General features: G+C 36.5%; 1 protein-coding gene across 1 annotated transcript in view; it reads left to right on the top strand.

Annotated features, from left to right (window-relative positions):
- Positions 1-22,500, top strand: part of LOC122803222 (limbic system associated membrane protein) — a 1,483,743-nt gene that overhangs the window by 1,217,590 nt on the left and 243,653 nt on the right. Inside the window, exon 7 of the mRNA XM_044072825.1 lies at positions 17,501-17,536. Coding sequence (XP_043928760.1) covers positions 17,501-17,536 — 36 coding nt within the window. The remainder of the gene's footprint in view (positions 1-17,500; positions 17,537-22,500) is intronic.

Genomic DNA, 22,500 nt, shown 5'->3' on the forward strand with positions numbered 1-22,500 from the left:
AGGATCACTCAATGCCTGTAGAATGAAGAGGCAAATAGCTTTTTTTTATTTAAATTAAAATGATTATTATTATTATCATCATCATCATCACTATTATCCACTTTTCTCCATGCTGCTATATGTTATCATCCTTACCTTCCATTCTGCCGTTTTCATCCTTATCTTACATCTCGTCCTTCCTAGTTCACTACTCTTTATTGATACATCATTTATGACATTGTAGCCTTATACTGTGTAAATGAACCATTTCTGTCAGATATATATTGCAATACCTGTTAATGTACATATAAACACTTAGGTTTGTTATACTAGTCAAATATTATATATAATTTGTTCTTATACTGCTCACTAATGTATACATCTGCTATTTTTTAACACCTTTATCTAATTATCACTTAAAACACAGGCAAACATACATTTATATAAAAGGAAAACAAACCGTATTAACATGTTTCTAGTTTCAAACATTATACATCCCATATATTTATTTTTATGTGCTGCTGTCATCAATGCCTTCCCTTAAATGTGTACACCTGTTATTGTATGTGAGCAAATAGGTCATCCCTGCGCCCTCTACATAAGTTGTATAGGAGGAGCTAAATGCGTTGAAATATTCGCCTGATAAAACTTATACTTTGGTTGCAAAAACTGTGATACAATTATATTCAAAGTGACCTCTCTGTATGACTGTATGAACTATTGCCAAAGATAAATGCTTTTTGATGAACTGGTTCTGGATTTTCGATATCTATATATCAATATAGCTGTGAGTAAACAAAAATGGGGAATGGACCTTGGAATATTGTTATAGTTGATTCATACAAATACACACACATGTATGTGTGTGTGTGTGTGTGTGTGTGTGTGTGTGTGTGTGTGTCTATCATTTGTTAGACAAATCAAGTAACTGTACTATGGAATGTGGTTTTCACTGGCATGTAGAGTACAGAAAAGAGATAACTGCAGCAATAAAGATATCTTTGTATTATCTAAGGAATGAGTCACTGAATTTATGAAAACCAGGCTTTATCTCCAGCTCTTTATGCTGCAAGAACAAGATGTTAGCGCCAGTCTCATGATGGTATACCACAAAAGGATTTCTTCTCTTTTATTAACTCCTTAGATGGAGGGAAAGCTTCCAAAGCTGTTCCCTGGGTTTCTGCCTGAGACATTTAAGGCTGTGTTTAGCTGTTAATCTACTCGTTTCGAAAAACTCCTGCCTGATTAGGGATAGGGAGACTATCTCTAGACTTAGTTAACAGTCGGTACTGGTTCCTGTCCATGGCTAATATTATGTATCAAATAGGGCATACGTATATTTCAAATATTAACAGGCCATTAATATGTACAAATCATAAAAATTATATGAAAAATATTTTTCAAGAGTCTCAACATATCTTAGAAACTGCACAATAACTAGTCAGTTCATCTCTCAGCAGCAGGGCATCACATGGCTATGATGACAAATTGTTAAATGCAGACTGCCACTTCAATGTTTTTCACTTGGAATTATACTTTATGTGCAAAATAGTGTAGCTGGTTGGGAATATATGCTGATTAACATATTAACAACTGAAGAAAGGTAGTATCTTACAGCCTGCAACAAACAGCATAAAGCATTCACATTTACAGCATAAGCTACCTATTGTGTGATCCTTGGAGGTATGGACTAACTGAAGCACAAAATCAAGGCAAGTAAGTGATGGTTTAAGGCATTTAAGTAACATGTGCTGGGACCCTGCAACAAACTATGAAAACTGTAAAAGAGATAGTGAGATTTTGTGGTTAGTGGCCAGAAACAAAGAGACAAATGAGAATGTGAGAATGACTTCTGAAAAAATAAATAAACAAATAAAACTCAGATGGTATTATATTTAAGTAATTCAAACAGCACTGACTTAATAGGTGTACTGCAACAAAGTTTGGCATCTAGCTGCTGTGTGGTATAAGTTCATGATTTGCATTTATTTATTGGATGCATTAAAGATCATATCTTAAAAAGAGTTTTGCTAAAAAATATAGCTAAGGGCAAGTCCTGAAAAACCCATGCTTATACTTTGCCATGCCCCGGACCTCAAATGTTGTATCCTATAATCCAAGTCTCAATCACTTTTGAGGTTCATACTTTCTAGGTCAAAGCGCCTTTGTTTTCTCCATTTATGATATGTCTCTGAGATATTTATTGCATGATTATGTCTTGCTATACTTTATGTTTAAATAAAATCAAATAGGATGCTGCTTCCCAGGTTAACACCACTGCTCAGAAAAATTTAAATAATAACATCAACCAGGTGTTGAGCAAAAGTGAAAGTGAAAATTTCTCAAAAGAAACAACAGCCCCAGTTATAAAATCGATGTAGTTTAATGCAGATAAGGTTAAACGGATAAGCACTTTCACCATATCAGCTTCATCAGATCCATGATTAAACCCCCTCACAAACAATATATATAAGGAAAAGATGTGTAAATAATCAACCAATCAGGAGAATCAATTCAACTCAGGCTTCTACTTAAAGTCATAACATATTACAAACAGTTACAGAGCGTAACATGTCACATAAAGTACATATCTACATATAATAGCTTACACCTCCTATAAAATATATAAAATAAAAACAAAAATAGGCTTATTATAAACACTGCCATAAATAAAAAATGACTTATTCATACTGAACCTGGGACCACTGTTCCCCTACCAGTTCATATGAATATTGTCAAATAACACCCTTTTCCTTCAATAAACATCCTAACCCTTAAAAACATAGAAGCATAAGAGCACATAACAGCATAACATGTGAAATTTATATATAATATAATGTACTAATACATAAAAAGATTTATGATACATGGAACTTATCATTATATATATAAAAAATATATATACTAGGTGACTTATAAAATCTGCTATCATTTTACATGTCTGCACTACCTCAGCCTCGGTTTAATAGATGCCTTTTCATTTAAACCAGAGCCCCTATCTGCTCTCAACAATATTATCCAGTCACTTTCTTTGCCCTCAGTAAACGTCCTAACGTCGCCTCCCCTAGAAGTTGGGGTGATGACTTCTAACACTCTGAAAAGAAAGTCATGATCATGGCCATTTGTGGCAACATGCTTAGCTAAAGCATTGTGTAGTGTGCCTTTCCTAATATGATACTTGTGTTCTCTCATCCTGTCTCTAAGCGGGCGGTTGGTCTTACCCACATAAAAGGAGGAGCACATCTGGCACACTGCTAAATAGACCACATGAACAGTCATACAATTAGCTTCCACAGTGGTATGAAATACTCTTTTTAAATCCAGATGAAAAAACTCAACCTTACTGTCAATAAAGGGGCAAAAGTTACAGTGACCACAAGGTCTAGTACAGCCAATTTCTGAAGGACGTTTGTCCAATCTTGGATAACACAACAGCCTTTTTAAGTTGTGCTTATTCCTAAAGAGAAAACGTTGGGCTTCCTCCACTACCTGCTTTAGGTCATCATCAACCTGCAGGACACACCAAAACTTATTCACAATCTCCTTGATATCAGATTGATCTAATGAATAAATTGTCGGAAACTTAACACAAGATTCAATCTTTCCAACCCCTATACTACTTGGATTCATCGGTCCAAAATACGGCCTGGCTGTTGTTGAACATAAGTTATTTACCTCATCCAAATACTGATTGACCTCATTCTCATTGTAGCCCCTTTCCACTAACCTCTTTCTCAGGATATCTAATTCATTGGCAAATCCTATATCCATAAGGTTCAGCCTACAGGCCCTAATCGCCTGTCCTTTCATAATATTCCTAAATGTAAACGGTGGATGCATACTCGTTCTCATGAGTAATGAATTACAGTGACAGGCCTTACGGTATACTCCAGTATTGATAATCTCATCGGATAACCTTTCCACAAATAAGTCTAAGAACTCAATCTTATGGTCAGAGAAATGCATGGTAAACTTGAGGACAGTAGTTAAACTATTCATCAAGGTATGCATGGACTGCAGTTGTGCAGGTGTCCCTCTCCATAACACAAAAAGGTCGTCGACAAAACGCCGATAGAACACTACATGCTCCCTAAACAATGTTTCGCGAAACAACACATGTTCCTCCCAGTGGGCTAAAAAGATGTTGGCATAGCTGTTCGCACAGGGTGTGCCCATAGCTACACCATTACATTGCCTATAAATAACATCTCTGAACATGAATAGATTGTTTTCAAGGACCAGTTCTAAAAAGTGTACTATCAAATCAATCTTAACTTCTCCATAACCACTATGTTCCCTCAAATATTCTAGTACATAGGTAAGTCCTAATCCATTAGGGATGACAGTGAATAAGGACTGGACGTCAAATGTTACAAAAAGACAATCAACTATATTCCCTTGTTGTTTGATACAGTCATAGAGATAAATTAAAAACTGTTTGGAATCTCGTAGTACAAAGGTATTGTTGTTCAGCACTTGTCTCAGGTGTTTTTCTATATAGACAAATAAATGTTCAGTGACCCACCCACGGCCAAAAACAATTGGTCTCATGGGTGGATCCTTAGAATCTTTATGTATCTTAGGTAACCCATTTATAACTGGTATAACAGGTGTCTGGATATAAAGGTATTCATATAATTCCTTCCCAATTAAATTGCTCTGAAAAATATCCAGTAGAGTGCAACATACATACCTAATTATATCCTTAACAACATCCACTGTAATCACTTCATAAAATTTATTATGCAACATAGTTTCCATAGTTGTATTATAATGTAACATATCCATAACAATGACCCTGCCACCCTTGTCAGCTGGTCTGATGATAATGGTGGAATCATCCTGCAGCTTCTTAAGACTAACCCTCTCATTGTGGATAAGGTTATCAGACCCCATAGGTCTTCTCACCTTCCTATTATTATAATAACTATGAAACTCATCCTCCGTAAGTTTTATGTTTAGTTTGCAAAGCATGTGAATTAAGATTATTTTTTGGCTGGAACTGTGTGGAACGTCCAAGATGGCGATGAATGGCTACCAATGGGCAAATGTTTTTTTCATATTTCTTGGAGTACTTCTCAGAACATTGTCACTGATTATTGCTGAGTGATTGTTTTCCTTAGCACTGTTTGATGTTTTATTATTTTATATGTAGTGTGTTGCAATCATTAGCAACTCAAATTACTGACTGATGTTTTATTCTATTTATTCTTTTTATTCTTTTTGTCAATTTTTGCAAATAGGAACATTTTTGATTGGATCAGCCATTGTTATCAATGGCAGAGAGTCATTGGCTTTGTGCTTTTTTTTTTCGAAAAGCAAGACTCCTTTCCAACTTTTGACTGTTTCTGTGCTTTATCATGCTGCAAAGGATACTTAAAGAGTAGCTGCCGGTGATGCTTGTGACTGTGTGTTTGGTGATTATGAACAGGCCTGGGGTGATGCATTATTTCAGGATTACAACAACAGTGCTGCTGGCTTTTAACTTTTGCATACAGATCCCATTTCAGGATTTGTTTTCTGGATTTGTCAGTACAGCAAGTGGATTAGGCCAATAACTTTTGAAAAGGAGAGCTAGAAAAATTGGACTAACACATACAAATTATGTTTTTAGGTGTTTGGGACAGTTTCCTTTGTTGGGCATCATAGCCAGCATGAATACTGACTTTGTTATCTGAGTTCAAAAGTTATTATTTCCTTTGGCACCTCATCAGAGTTTTGTGACTCTTCAATGAAAATCATGAAACTACTTTGAACATAATAGCAAAGTACAAATTTCATGGTTATAACTAAATTTTTTGGAGAAGCAAGCTCCCTGTAACCTCTAATCTTGTGTTGTACAAATTCCACCCTCTGCTACTGATATATATTAGAACAATTATTGGATGGCAGCCTCAAATACATATATATATATATATATATATATATATATATATATATATATATATATATATATCTTTAAATATGGATTCGTATCACTTCACCTAAAGACCACTGACACTCACTTCACTGAGACTAAATCACCTAAAGTTCATTTCACCTAAAACTCATTTCACCTAAAATTCATTTCACTGACAAGTAATATTCTAAGGCAAGTCAAAGGTATATGTCCTTTTCCCCACTGTAGTGAAATCCTGGTGTTAGTATATATATATATATATATATATATATATATATATATATAGCCAACACCTCCCAACTATATATACTAACACCAGGATCTCACTACAGTGGGGAAAAGGACATATACCTTGACTTGGTGAAATGAACTTTAGATGATTTGGTCTCAGTGAAATGAGTGTCAGTGAAATGGTCTTTAGGTGAGGTGATGCAAATCCATATACACACACACACACACACACACACACACATATATATATATATATATATATATATATATATATATCTATATGGGTCTACTACGTTAGACTGACAGTCCACAACACCGACACCACAAGAACGAAACTGCAAGAACACGAAAGCTCACATGCCTGACAAACCACAATACCGACAGTTAACAAAACAAAACGTTTGCTGTTTCACACAACACACACACAACACAAGCACACCAACAACCTAAAAACCTACACTACACCTTCCACACATCTATGCACTAATCTTAACCCAAACCCTAACCCTAAGTTCCGTCACTATCGCACACTTACCTTACCCACACCCTAACCCTAACTCACTTAATCCACCCCAAACCCTCAAGTCCCTCACTATCGCACACTTAAATTACCCGCACCATAACCCGAAGTCCCTCACTATCGCACACTTACCTTACATGCACCCTAACCCTAAATCCCTCACTATCACACACTTACCTAGTCGCGCTCACAAGTTTCCCGTGTCTGTGTTTTTGCTTTCAGGATTCCAAGTTGTTGGTTATCTGCTCCGTCGGTCTTCTGGCGTCAGTGATGTCAGTGAGCTTCCAAGCTTTTGTTCTAATGTAGGGAACCCATATATATATATATATATATATATATATATATATATATATATATATATATATATATACACATATGCATACACTAACACTGAGGTTGCTCTATCTTGGCATATGCCATACACTAACACTGAGATCACTATATCTTCGAGAAGAGGAACAATCTGAAATTTTGCTATTTTGGACTTAGTATATCCATTCATGCATAACCCTTCTTTTCCCATTTTAACACATGAAGTCATGGTGTAAAATCATCAGTGAAAATCATCTAGAGTTAGTATTTATTTCCCTGTAATCTCAATTAAAATTCTCACTTTTCCAAGGATTATAGTTAGAGCTCTCAAACATACAAGAGAAACTCTATTTGATTTATATTTCATCATGCTGTCGTTCTTCTTAGAAAGTAGTGAGCTGTAGTATTTGTAGCTGGTCATCTTTTAAATAGCTGTATAAGTGTTACCGTTGCATGTTATTGTTGTGCTCTAATGCATAAGATCTACAGTGTGTCTGAACTTGAACATGGCTTTTATGGCTACTGGATTCTGTACTGGATGAGCTTTACTCATTCTGAGCTGTAAGGACTATACCCATTTCTATCAGAGTTTTTATGTCTGTGGCTGCCACTTGCCCAAGTTTGTTAACATACATTTAGTAAACATTTTGGCATTTGTTTACAGTCGACATGGAGACTAGGAAATCAAATGCAAACATACGGGTCTCCTTAATGAGTTTTTTGTGACCAAAGAGGATGCATCGCGGGTTTCAGTCAGAAACCAGCAGAAGTTATTATTAGATCAGTTACCAACTGAAGTGGCGGAGAGAGTGGCTGGGTCAACTATAGACAGTGTGCTGCTCTATGAGAAGCGGTTGTTTGAGCAAAAATGTCATAAGGTACAGATAGACATTAAAGACTTTAAACTGAGTCAGGTCTTCACTTGGCCCAGAGTAGATGCTGTGAACAGTGACAGTTTTAATCGGACTATGGGGCCTGAGGCTCTAAGTACTGTTAAAATCCCTAATAAATGGAAGGTACGAGTTGGTGATGCTCAGAATGTGGTTAATGAAGATACCAATGTTAACATGATTGGTGATATTTTGCATATGAGTGTGAATGAACCTATATCTGATAATGTCACTTTATTAGAGTCAGCAGGACCTTCAGGTTTGAATCCTAATAGTGTAGAGATCGTTGGTTCAGGGAATGTGGCTAGTACTAAACAACCAATGTTCATAGGAAAGTGTTCAATAATACAAAATAACTTGACAGACAAGTTGGTGAACAGCCGATGAGAGCGATTAATGTTCATTGCCCATTCCCCGTCAGTGTTTTACACACGGGAGGGGGGAGAACAAGATCAAGAGCAGGGGCAGACAGAAGAGAAAGTTATCTGCCAAGTCCCAAATCAATCACAGCTTGAACAAAATGTGGGGGAAAATGGGGACACGTTAGTAGTTAGTATTTTGTCACATTAATTGACTAAAGAGGAGATTGCAGCTTTGTCCAGAGGGCTTACTTTTATACCTACCTGTTATAGGGATTTTACTGACACAATAGTTGATTTTAAAATGTTTGTTGCGAATTTATGTTTAAAATTAAAGTTTAGGGATAGGTCACTTAGCACACATGATAGGCAGTTTAAGAGACCTAGCCTTTATGTTCCTAGTGCACCACCTCTTTCAGCAGCCTTTAGTGGGCTACATGAGAATGACTTGTATAGAATGAGAGTTGAGTGTAATAGTAGTAGAAGGAAGAGAGGGAATTTCACTTTGAGGCAGAGGAGAGCTCTGATGGACCTGAGAAATGATTATATGTTAGAAATTAGACCTGCTGATAAGTGGGCTAGTGTGGCAGTGATGGACTATAAATTGTATGATGAAACTATGAAAAATATGTTGAGAGATGAGAGATTTTATCTAGCTATAGAACGAGATACAGTGGATTTGCATGTAACTAGGATATCTATGATGCTATGATGTTAGATGATTTATTCAAGAGTCATATTATTACTGAGAGATTGTATGATTATTTAACAGTCAGTGACCCCCTCATACCTTTGATGCAGGGCCTCCCCAAGATACATAAGGAGGGCCAGAAGCCTCCTATGAGGCCCATTGTGTCAGATATAGGGTGGTCTACTGAACCTTTTTCAATCTATGTTGAGAAATATTTACGACCAGTTGTTGACTCCAACAAATATGTGTTAAGGGGCACTAAGCAGTTCCTTCTTGATCTTTATGAGCATATGCAGGGAGTACAAGTAGATTTGAGTTACTTTATGGTAACTATGGATGTCCAATCCCTGTTTACAGTTATCCCTAATGGTGAAGGTGTTCAAAGGGTACATGAGTACCTTAGGGGTCACTCTGAATTGAGTGGTAATGTTATAGATATCATAGTTTCGTTTTTAGAGGTAGTGTTGGAGAATAATATCTTCAGCTTTGATTATCACTATTATTTGCAAAGGGATGGTGTGGCTATGGGCACTTCTTGTGCCAATAGCTATGCCAGCATTTATATGGCCGCCTGGGAGGAGGATTGTTTGTTTAAATTGGTTGAGTTTCGTGACAGGGTACCTTTTTATAGACAGTTTGTGGACTACCTCTTTTTTATCTGGGCAGGGACCACTGGTAAACTGGTTACATTTTTTGATAAAGTAAATGGTCTTTCTAGTGTTTTGAAGTTCACATACAAGTTTTCAGATGTGTGGATTTCATTCTTAGATGTCTATGTAGAGAGAATGGCAAATGGAATGCTGAACACTGGAGTGTTCAGGAAATCATGCCATCGAAATGCCTTATTGCATAGTTATAGCATGCACCCAGGATATGTATTTAGAAATGTGGTCAGAGGTCAAGCCATGAGGACTTCACGTTACAATCCCTCCCAGGAAGACTTTAAAGCTGAGTTAGAGGAACTATGCGAGAGATTTAAGTCCAGGGTGTATAAGGATGAGGAGATTGAGACGGGAATTGCTGGGATTTCTACTTTAAGAAGAGATGTGGCTACCCCCTATTTTTCAGATTTTAAGGAAATGGTCGTTGACAAGGTAGAACTAGAGCACTCTACAGTTACAATGGAGCATAGCAGTGTCAGAATCCCCCTCTTCTATACTAAGGATGTGGTCAACGTTAAAGATGTCATCAGATCACATTGGGAGGTGTTGCCTGTGGACCCAGTGGTTAGAGAAGTAGTAGGGGATACACAATGTTTCATGTATAAGAATAGATCTAACCTGAAGAAGTTGTTATGCTATCCTAAGAATGGCAGAAAGGAAAATGTTTTCAATACCTTTGGCAGGTTTCCTTGTACTTGTTGTCATTTTTGCCACTTAATAAATTCCAGTGGTAATTTTGTGCACCCTTTGAATGGCATGAGTTATGAATTTCGTGTCTCTGCCAACTGCCTGTCAGAACATGTGGTTTACCTTGCTACGTGTGTAGCATGTCATGGATTCTATGTGGGCAAGACAGACAGGAAGCTAAGAGATAGGATACGTGACCATATATATATATATATCAGATTAAGGTTAAGTCCACAGTCAATGCACTATCTAAGCATGTATTAGAGAAAGGTGATACACACATGTTCACATTTAGACTCACTGAAATATTATTCACAAATTCCAGAGGTGGTGACACTAGGAACCGCACTGAGACACAAGAGGCTAAATAGATAATCAGGTTCAGGGTGGACTTTTATACAGGTCTCAATGATAAGGTACCCCTTAAACCTTTTTTAAAATATAGAGGGCTTAGATAACATCAGTTGTTTACCAGTTGGTAAACATCATTATAGTATTTATGTTTTATACATATATATATATATATATATATATATATATATATATATATATATATATATATAAAATAGAAACATGAATTTTGTGTTTTTATGAGATGAGAATATATATGTTCATATATATATTTTTTCTTTTATATGTACACACACACACATATATATATATATATATATATATATATATATATATATATATATATATTGTAGTTTATATGACAGTGTATTAGTTTATATGAAGTACATGCACAGATATGCAGTCTTACATGCTTTTAAATAGATGATGATGGCTTGATGTATTTTCAGTAAAGCATTTTATATGACTAAAGTGTTGTCACTTTAAGAATGTATCTGAATTTTGATTTTTGTGCCTTCTTTAGTATATAATGAGTTATTAGTAATGTATTATGGTCTGATGAAGCCCTGATGGGTGAAAGCGCTTACCAGATTTATCTGATTGTTTTAATAAAAGACTCATATTAGATCGATCTGTTGCCCTTGGATGTGTTTGAACTATACCAGCCCCGATACCTGTTTTATATTGTTTTTTATTGTTAAAACACATTTCACCTAAAGCTCATTTCACTGACAGGTAGTACTCTTAGGCAAGTCAAAGGTCCTTTTCCCCACTGTAGTGTGATCCTGGTGTTAGTATATATAGTTAGGGGGGCACATGCCCCCACATTGGGGGGTGTGGGAGGCATAGTCCTCCACCTAGTTGCCTTTTACAAATAATGTAAAACAAAACCAGACAACATAAAAGCAAAATAAATATAAAAGCTGCACCCCTCCAACAGCTTCTCTACTATATATACTAACACCAGGATTATACTACAGTGGGGAAAAGGACATATACCTTTGACTTGCCTTAGAGTACTACTTGTCAGTTAAATGAGTTTTAGGTGAAATAAGTTTTAGGTGAAATGAACTTTAGGTGGTTTGGTCTCAGTGAAATGAGTGTCAGTGAAATGGGCTTTAGGTGAGCTAATACGACTCCATATATATATATATATATATAGATATATATATATATATATATATATATATATATATATATACTATATATGTATATGTATGCATATATATATATATAGATATATATATAGATGTGTGTGTGTATATGTATATATATATGTATATATAAATATATATATATATATATATATATATATATACACACATACACACACACACATGCATACACTAACACTGAGGTCGCTCTATCTTGGCATACGCCATACACTAACACTGAGATCACTATATCTTTTAGAGGAGGAACAATCTGAGATTTTGTTATTTTAGACATAGTATATCCATTCATGCATAACCCTTCTTTTCCCATTTTAACACATGAAGTCATGGTGTAAAATCATCAGTTAAAATCATCTAGAGTTAGTATTTATTTCCCTGTAATCTCAATTAAAATTCTCACTTTTCCAAGGATTATAGTTAGAGCTCTCAAACATACAAGAGAAACTCTATTTGATTTATATTTCATCATGCTGTCGTTCTTCTTAGAAAGTAGTGAGCTGTAGTATTTGTAGCTGGTCATCTTTTAAATAGCTGTATAAGTGTTACCGTTGCATGTTATTGTTGTGCTCTAATGCATAAGATCTACAGTGTGTCTGAACTTGAACATGGCTTTTATGGCTACTGGATTCTGTACTGGATGAGCTTTACTCATTCTGAGCGGTAAGGACTATACCCATTTCTATCAGAGTTTTTATGTCTGTGGCTGCCACTTGCCCAAGTTTGTTAACATACATTTAGTAAACATTTTGGCATTTGTTTACAGTTGACATGGAGACTAGGAAATCAGATGCAAACATATGGGTCTCCTTAATGAGTTTTTTGTGCCCAAAGAGGATGCACCGCGGGTTTCAGTCAGAAACCAGCAGAAGTTATTATTAGATCAGTTACCAGCTGAAGTGGTGGAGAGAGTGGCTGGGTCAACTATAGACAGTGTGCTGCTCTATGAGAAGCGGTTGTTTGAGCAAAAATGTCATAAGGTACAGATAGACATTAAAGACTTTAAACTGGGTCAGGTCTTCACTTGGCCCAGAGTAGATGCTGTGAACAGTGACAGTTTTAATCGGACTATGGGGCCTGAGGCTCTAAGTACTGTTAAAATCCCTAATAAATGGAAGGTACGAGTTGGTGATGCTCAGAATGTGGTTAATGAAGATACCAATGTTAACATGATTGGTGATACTTTGCATATGAGTGTGAATGAACCTATATCTGATAATGTCACTTTATTAGAGTCAGCAGGACCTTCAGGTTTGAATCCTAATAGTGTAGAGATCGTTGGTTCAGGGAATGTGGCTAGTACTAAACAACCAATGTTCATAGGAAAGTGTTCAATAATACAAAATAACTTGACAAACAAGTTGGCGAACAGCCGATGAGGGCGATTAATGCTCATTGCCCTTTCCCCGTCAATGTTTTACACATGGGAGGGGGGAGAACAAGATCAAGAGCAGGGGCAGACAGAAGAGAAAGTTATCTGCCAAGTCCCAAACCAATCACAGCTTGAAAAATATGTGGGGGGAAATGGGGACACGATAGTAGTTAGTATTTTGTCACATTAATTGACTAAAGAGGAGATTGCAGCTTTGTCCAGAGGGCTTACTTTTATACCTACCTGTTATAGGGATTTTACTGACACAATAGTTGATTTTAAAATGTTTGTTGCGAATTTATGTTTGAAATTAAAGTTTAGGGATAGGTCACTTAGCACACATGATAGGCAGTTTAAGAGACCTAGCCTTTATGTTCCTAGTGCACCACCTCTTTCAGCAGCCTTTAGTGGGCTACATGAGAATGACTTGTATAGAATGAGAGTTGAGTGTAATAGTAGTAGGAGGAAGAGAGGGAATTTCACTTTGAGGCAGAGGAGAGCTCTGATGGACCTGAGAAATGATTATATGTTAGCAATTAGACCTGCTGATAAGTGGGCTAGTGTGGCAGTGATGGACTATAAATTTTATGATGAAACTATGAAAAATATGTTGAGAGATGAGAGATTTTATCTAGCTATAGAACGAGATACAGTGGATTTGCATGTAACTAGGATATCTATGATGCTATGATGTTAGATGATTTATTCAAGAGTCATATTATTACTGAGAGATTGTATGATTATTTAACAGTCAGTGACCCCCTCATACCTTTGATGCAGGGCCTCCCCAAGATACATAAGGATGGCCAGACGCCTCCTATGAGGCCCATTGTGTCAGGTAGAGGGTGGTCTACTGAACATTTTCAATCTATGTTGAGAAATATTTACGACCAGTTGTTGACTCCAACAAATATGTGTTAAGGGGCACTAAGCAGTTCCTTCTTGATCTTTATGAGCATATGCAGGGAGTACAAGTAGATTTGAGTTACTTTATGGTAACTATGGATGTCCAATCCCTGTTTACAGTTATCCCTAATGGTGAAGGTGTTCAAAGGGTACATGAGTACCTTAGGGGTCACTCTGAATTGAGTGGTAATGTTATAGATATCATAGTTTCGTTTTTAGAGGTAGTGTTGGAGAATAATATCTTCAGCTTTGATTATTACTATTATTTGCAAAGGGATGGTGTGGCTATGGGCACTTCTTGTGCCAATAGCTATGCCAGCATTTATATAGCCGTCTGGGAGGAGGATTGTTTGTTTAAATTGGTTGAGTTTCGTGATAGGGTACCTTTTTATGGACAGTTTGTGGACTACCTCTTTTTTATCTGGGCAGAGACCACTGGTAAACTGTTTACATTTTTTGATAAAGTGAATGGACTTTCTAGTGTTTTGAAGTTCACATATGAATTTTCAGATGTGTGGATTTCATTCTTGGATGTTTATGTAGAGAGAATGCTGAATGGGATGCTGAACACTGGAGTGTTCAGGAAATCATGCCATCGAAATGCCTTATTGCATAGTTATAGCATGCACCCAGGATATGTATTTAGAAATGTGGTCAGAGGTCAAGCCATGAGGACTTCACGTTACAATCCCTCCCAGGAAGACTTTAAAGCTGAGTTACAGGAACTATGTGAGAGATTCTATTCCAGGGCGAATAAGGATGAGGAGATTGAGATGGGAATTGCTAGGATTTCCACTTTAAGAAGAGATGTGTCTACCCCCTATTTTTCAGATTTTAAGGAAATGGTCGTTGACCAGGTAGAACTAGAGCACTCTACAGTTACAATGTAGCATAGCAGTGTCAGAATCCCCCTCTTCTATACTAAGGATGTGGTCAACGTTAAAGATGTCATCAGATCACATTGGGAGGCGTTGACTATGGACCCAGTGGTTAGAGAAGTAGTAGGGGATACACCATGTTTCATGTATAAGAATAGATCTAACCTGAAGAAGTTGTTATGCTATCCTAAGAATTGCAGGAAGGAAAATGTTTTCAATACCTTTGGCAGGTTTCCTTGTACTTGTTGTCATTTTTGCCACTTAATAAATTCCAGTGGTAATTTTGTGCACCCTTTGAATGGCATGAGTTATGAATTTCGTGTCTCTGCCAACTGCCTGTCAGAACATGTGGTTTACCTTGCTACGTGTGTAGCATGTCATGGATTCTATGTGGGCAAGACAGACAGGAAGCTAAGAGATAGGATACGTGACCATATATATATCAGATTAAGGTTAAGTCCACAGTCAATGCACTATCTAAGCATGTATTAGAGAAAGGTGATACACACATGTTCACATTTAGACTCACTGAAATATTATTCACAAATTCCAGAGGTGGTGACACTAGGAACCGCACTGAGACACAAGAGGCTAAATAGATAATCAGGTTCAGGGTGGACTTTTATACAGGTCTCAATGATAAGGTACCCCTTAAACCTTTTTTAAAATCTAGAGGGCTTAGATAACATCAGTTGTTTACCAGTTGGTAAACATCATTATAGTATTTATGTTTTATACATATATATATATATATATATATATATATATATATATATATAAAATAGAAACATGAGATGAGAATATATATGTTCATATATATATTTTTTCTTTTATATGTACACACACACACATATATATATATATATATATATATATATATATATATATATTGTAGTTTATATGACAATGTATTAGTTTATATGAAGTACATGCACAGATATGCAGTCTTACATGCTTTTAAATAGATGGTGATGGCTTGATGTATTTTTAGTAAAGCATTTTATATGACTAAAGTGTTGTCACTTTAAGAATGTATCTGAATTTTGATTTTTGTGCCTTTTTTAGTATATAATGAGTTATTAGTAATGTATTATGGTCTGATGAAGCCCTGTTGGGTGAAAGCGCTTACCAGATTTATCTGATTATTTTAATAAAAGACTCATATTAGATCGATCTGTTGCCCTTGGATGTGTTTGAACTATACCAGCTGTGTTTCGCCCCGATACCTGTTTTATATTGTTTTTTATTGTTAAAACACATTTCACCTAAAGCTCATTTCAGTGACAAGTAGTACTCTTAGGCAAGTCAAAGGTCCTTTTCCCCACTGTAGTGTGATCCTGGTGTTAGTATATATAGTTAGGGGGGGCACATGCCCCCACATTGGGGGGTGTGGGAGGCATAGTCCTCCACCTAGTTGCCTTTTACAAATAATGTAAAACAAAACCAGACAACATAAAAGCAAAATAAATATAAAAGCTGCACCCCTCCAACAGCTCCCCAACTATATATACTAACACCAGGATTATACTACAGTGGGGAAAAGGACATATACCTTTGACTTGCCTTAGAGTACTACTTGTCAGTTAAATGAGTTTTAGGTGAAATAAGTTTTAGGTGAAATGAACTTTAGGTGGTTTGGTCTCAGTGAAATGAGTGTCAGTGAAATGGGCTTTAGGTGAGCTAATACGACTCCATATATAGATATATATACTATATATGTATATGTGTGGATATATATATATAGATATATATACTATATATGTATATGTGTGGATATATATATATATATAGATATATATATAGATGTGTGTGTGTATATGTATATATATATATATATATATATATATATATATATATATATATATATATATACACACATACACACACACACATGCATACACTAACACTGAGGTCGCTCTATCTTGGCATACGCCATACACTAACACTGAGATCACTATATCTTTTAGAGGAGGAACAATCTGAGATTTTGTTATTTTAGACATAGTATATCCATTCATGCATAACCCTTCTTTTCCCATTTTAACACATGAAGTCATGGTGTAAAATCATCAGTTAAAATCATCTAGAGTTAGTATTTATTTCCCTGTAATCTCAATTAAAATTCTCACTTTTCCAAGGATTATAGTTAGAGCTCTCAAACATACAAGAGAAACTCTATTTGATTTATATTTCATCATGCTGTCGTTCTTCTTAGAAAGTAGTGAGCTGTAGTATTTATAGCTGGTCATCTTTTAAATAGCTGTATAAGTGTTACCGTTGCATGTTATTGTTGTGCTCTAATGCATAAGATCTACAGTGTGTCTGAACTTGAACATGGCTTTTATGGCTACTGGATTCTGTACTGGATGAGCTTTCCTCATTCTGAGCTGTAAGGACTATACCCATTTCTATCAGAGTTTTTATGTCTGTGGCTGCCACTTGCCCAAGTTTGTTAACATACATTTAGTAAACATTTTGGCATTTGTTTACAGTCGACATGGAGACTAGGAAATCAAATGCAAACATTTCGAAAATGTGCTTATCCCTTATGTGTGAATCATTTGTCCATTTTTTTGTATCTCCTTTCCTAGAACGTGTTTTACCCACAATCCCCATCTCTCTACCAGGTCAGTATGGATTATATCATATTTGCTAGCTGACTGGCCATTCTCCATTCACAGAAAAAAAGATTTTCACAGAAAGGGCATGTGAAACCTGAGTCTTTTCCTGTATGAAGTAAATATGATGGAGCTGATTATATTATGAAAGCATGTTTTGTTTTGTGAACCAGGCAGTTAACATGTAAGTAGTCTGGGAATATTATATTGAGACTTATGACTGTCATCTTCCTTCCTTCTTTCCTTCCGTCCTTAACCCTAACATGAATGTAGTTGATGCAATTATAGCACATGAATTAGAATGCTTGAATAAAAAAATAAAACAGCTTTTGTGTTGACAGGTAATGCCATCATTAATTCAATTATATATTCACCCATTTAATCATGCTCTACCTGTCTTTATCCAGTTAAAGGTTGGGGAGAGTTAAGTCTGTCTTGGCACAAGGCAGAAATATATGTGCCAGTCTGTCACAGGATGAACATAAATACAGAAACACACACACACACACACACACACACACACACACACACACACACACACACACACACACACACACACACACACACACACAATGATGCATGCAGCATGCCCATCAACAATTGGTTATAAGGTCTGTCAGTTTATTTAGAGCATGTCTTTTGGCTGAGGGAGGAATCCAGAGCATTCAACAAAAACCTAAGTGGATGCAGAGAGGATATGCACACTCGTTAGTCAGTGCATTATTATGCTACCCTTAATAGCTTTAATACCAATCAGTATAGTTATTTAGAGAAACCCTTGACAGATTTGTTGAGTAGTTTGCAGTCATTTTAGTGTGGAATGGTTTGCACACATAAGTGTCACAGATGACTGTAATTTATATAAGGATGACTTTGTAAATGACTCATCAAAGGAACTCAAATTTAACTTTCTTAACAATGAGATTAGATGCATGCTTTTTAACAGTTACACGAGTGTTTATCCTAAGCAAAAACCTGATTCAGCCCCATGGCTGAAATATAAAATGATTGCCACTAAAAATGTTATCATAAAAGTCTGAAGCTTAATCTAACAACTGATAAATGTTTTTGCAGGTGAGTTTTAACCTTGTGCCCCTCAATGTCAGAGACTGAACCCCCTCCCACCATCGCTGCTTAATTTGTGCTAAATTCAATATTTATGTATGTTTTAGTATGAGGAATTCTCCAAGAGACCCTGATCTCAATTTTAGTATGTGAATTGTGAGATCACACTTCTGTAATCTCACATTCGAGTGTCTCATGGATGGCATTTTTCCCGGTAATAAATGTAGGTTCTACAGCAGGACATTAGTATTTATTTTGTCTGACTGGATTAATTTAGAGATACAGCTTGTGCACATAGTGTGATTTATTGATGTAGCTGGACTTTACTCCATAGATGACTGGGAGCTTTCATCATCTATAAGGAATGCTATGGGATAACCACTATGATCTTTTAGGGAAGCTAGTCAATGGAAAATACAAGTTCTTTTAAGGTTCCTAAAATGTGGTGCTTTAATCTAATCTGTATATGTGGGAGAATACTCTAATAATCCATGCATAGATTTTATTGGGAACACAGCTATAGTTACCTGGCAGTGTTAGGACTGGCTCCAAATGATGGTTACTGTTGATATAATACCCATGTACAAAATGAGGAAAAGAAGGTGGATGACAATGTTGATGCATGTTGCAGCACACATACTGAGGGCATTTATGCTGTCAAACCCAAGAAAAAATATTAAGATTCTACTTCACATTTATAACCTTGATGATAGAAACATCAAGTGAGCCTAAGCTGAAAAACGAAAAGGATGATTATGGAAAGTTGACCAAAAGAAAAAAAAAACACAATATTTTCTTTCCAAGCATGTAAGCCATCTTTGGCCCCTATAACCTCATAGCTTATACAATCTTATTCCAAGGCTAAACTACCTCAGAGTAAATGGCATGCCTGTTAGAAGATTGTCAGGGCATAAGAAAACAGTGAATTTCTGATGTTTGAGCTTATGAATCAGGACCTGATAGATGTTCGATATTTTGACAATCTAGATTAGAAGTGCAACTCAAATTTTTTTTTTAGAAAGAACATTCCGTTCAAAAGTTACTCTTTATACCATGGTGATGTGATCCATAGTGACAGCAGAGTACAAAGTAAGGCTTTGGTGTACCCAGGTTTGTAACAGCAAGCTTCTGTACATTCAAAACCTGGTCTATATCACATCATCGAACTTTTAATAGTTCGAATCATGTAACATCGAACTCAGCTGATCGAACTATTAAAAGTTCAAAATGATGTCAATGACATTTTCAATGGAAAAAAAACATAAAGGGTGCCCCCTGCACCCCCCACACCTCCTGCTACTTAAATATACCAACTCCGAGATCACGCTACAGTGTAGGAAATGGAAATCTTCCATTTCCACACTGTATTGCACTGAAGTGCGATCTCGGAGTTGGTATATTTTAGTAGTTTTTTTTAACTTTTGAAGTATTACAGTTCGATCATTAAAGTTCGAACTTTAGTGAGTCAAACTTGTAATAATTCGACAATATGATATAGACCCTTCAAAACCTGAGGTGTGACTTACCTAAAGGTTATGAAAAACTAGTAATGGTAATTTTGCTGGAACAGGATAGCTGGTGTCACATGATCCCTGTGGCACTCAAGGTACATGTAAATGCAAAGAGATGAGCAAAAATGACAGCATGCATGTATGTATCCAGAGGAGGCTGAAGCAATAAGAATGACTGCAACCAATATGCGACTACGCATATCATAGAACTTGTCAATAATTACTTCATGAAATTTCAATTCAACAAGTCCACTACAATAAATCCTAGATACAGTTAGACATAAACCATATTCACACCACACTCTTACACACACTACTTCTTTGTATACTTGCGGTACAACCATTGCCCTACACCTACCTTATTATTCTAACTCCAAGTTTGCCATTGTCACTGACAAAAACAATACTGACTTTTAGTTTCTGTAGTCCCTTGTTCGTTCTTTTATGAAGATATTGGAACAAACTTCCTAAAAGTTTTTGAGTGAAACTGTTTGATAGATGTAGTGAGGTCTGTTATACTGCAGGATCCAGTTATATAACATGCAGAGCAGATATAGCAAGCAGATTAGTGCCCTTGCCATCTTAAACATAAACAGAGATAACTTAATGGACACTCTCACAGTCATTCCCCAGTATATCGGATGTTGGCACCTTAAAGTTAAATGCAGATAACTGGATGGGCACCCTCACAGTCATTTCCCAGTATATCTAATGTCGCCATCTTAAAGATAAATGCAGATAACTGGATGGGCACCCATGCAGTCATTCTGCAGTATATCTGATGTCGCCATCTTAAAGGTAAACGCAGATAACTGGATGGGCACCCTCACAGTCATTCCCCAGTATATCTGATGTTGCCATCTTAAAGGTAAATGTAGATAACTGGATGGGCAGCCTCACATTCATTCCCCAGTATATTGGATGTTGCCACCTTAAAGGTAAATGTAGATAACTGGATGGGCAGCTTCACAGTCATTCCCCATATATCAGATGTTGCCACCTTAACAGTAAACGTAGATAACTGGATGGGAAGCTTCACAGTCATTCCACAGTATATCAGATATTGCCACCTTAAAGGTAAACTCAGATAACTGGATGGGTACCTTCACAGTCATTCCCCAGTATATCAGTTGTTGCCACCTTAACGGTAAATGTAGATAACTGGATGGGCAGCCTCACATTCATTCCCCAGTATATCAGATGTCGCCACCTTAAAGGTAAACATAGATAACTGGATGGGCAGCTTCACAGTTATTCCTCAGTATATCTGATATCGCCACCTTAAAGGTAAACATAGATAACTGGATGAGCAGCCTCACAGTCATTCCCCAGTATATCGGATGTTGCCACCTTAAAGGTAAACGTAGATAACTGGATGGGAAACTTCACAGTCATTCCACAGTATATCAGATGTTGCCACCTTAAAGGTAAACTCAGATAACTGGATGGGTACCTTCACCATCATTCCCCAGTATATCTGATGTTGTCACCTTAAAGGTAAATGCAGATAACTGGATGGGCACCCTCACAGTCATTCCCCAGTATAACTGATGTTGCCACCTTAAAGGTAAACATAGATAACTGGATGGGCTCCCTCACAGTCATTCCCCAGTATATCGGATGTCGCCACCTTAAAGGTAAATGTAGATAATTGGATGGGCAGCTCATAGTCCTTCACCAGTAAATCTGACGTCGCCCTACTTGAGGCTGCAGAGAACTTTTGAATATGAGTTATTGTTGAATCTTGTAATATTCCACAGACTGATCATGTACCCTATAGCTATGAAGCTATGAACATATATACTGAATTTGCTTCTCTGCTGTCTGTTAAATTTGGACTTTAAGTGCATGCAAGCAGAAAGTGGGCTCTAGCAACGACCCAGTTTATATTTATCCTTAAGAGTACAATTAGATAGATTCTTCTTTTATATTTAGAGCCCTGTGATTAATTAGTTTGTTTTAATAATTACTAATTATTTCTAAATATATAGACATACATATTCCATTCTGTTTTCAGCACAGTTTTAGGGTTACTTGGGTATTGTTTAAGACTATGGATTCAAACTGAACAGCTTTGTAGAAACACTGTCTAAAGAATCTTTGAACAGTCTTTAGTTTGTCTTTAAGGAGGAGCTTGTAGACCCATTTTCTCTGTTACTGGGAAACTTGTTGTGATGTCCAGGGCCAACAGTTCCAAATTTAATATTGTGCCCTCTAAGCACTCCTCATGTCTAGCAGGACACTATAAATGGATGGCCCAGTTGTGCAGAAGTTAAAGCTGTTAGCTTTCAACTCTTGGTGTTCAGTCCTGGCCATTGGCTGCTGCCTGTTTGTGGTCTGTTTGTTTTCCCCATGTCTACCTATGTTTTCTGTGATACTTTAATTTCCTCAAATGAC

Source organism: Protopterus annectens, chromosome 5.part1 (genome assembly GCF_019279795.1).
Source record: "Protopterus annectens isolate FY-2018-M chromosome 5.part1, PAN1.0, whole genome shotgun sequence".
NCBI lineage: Eukaryota > Metazoa > Chordata > Ceratodontiformes > Protopteridae > Protopterus > Protopterus annectens.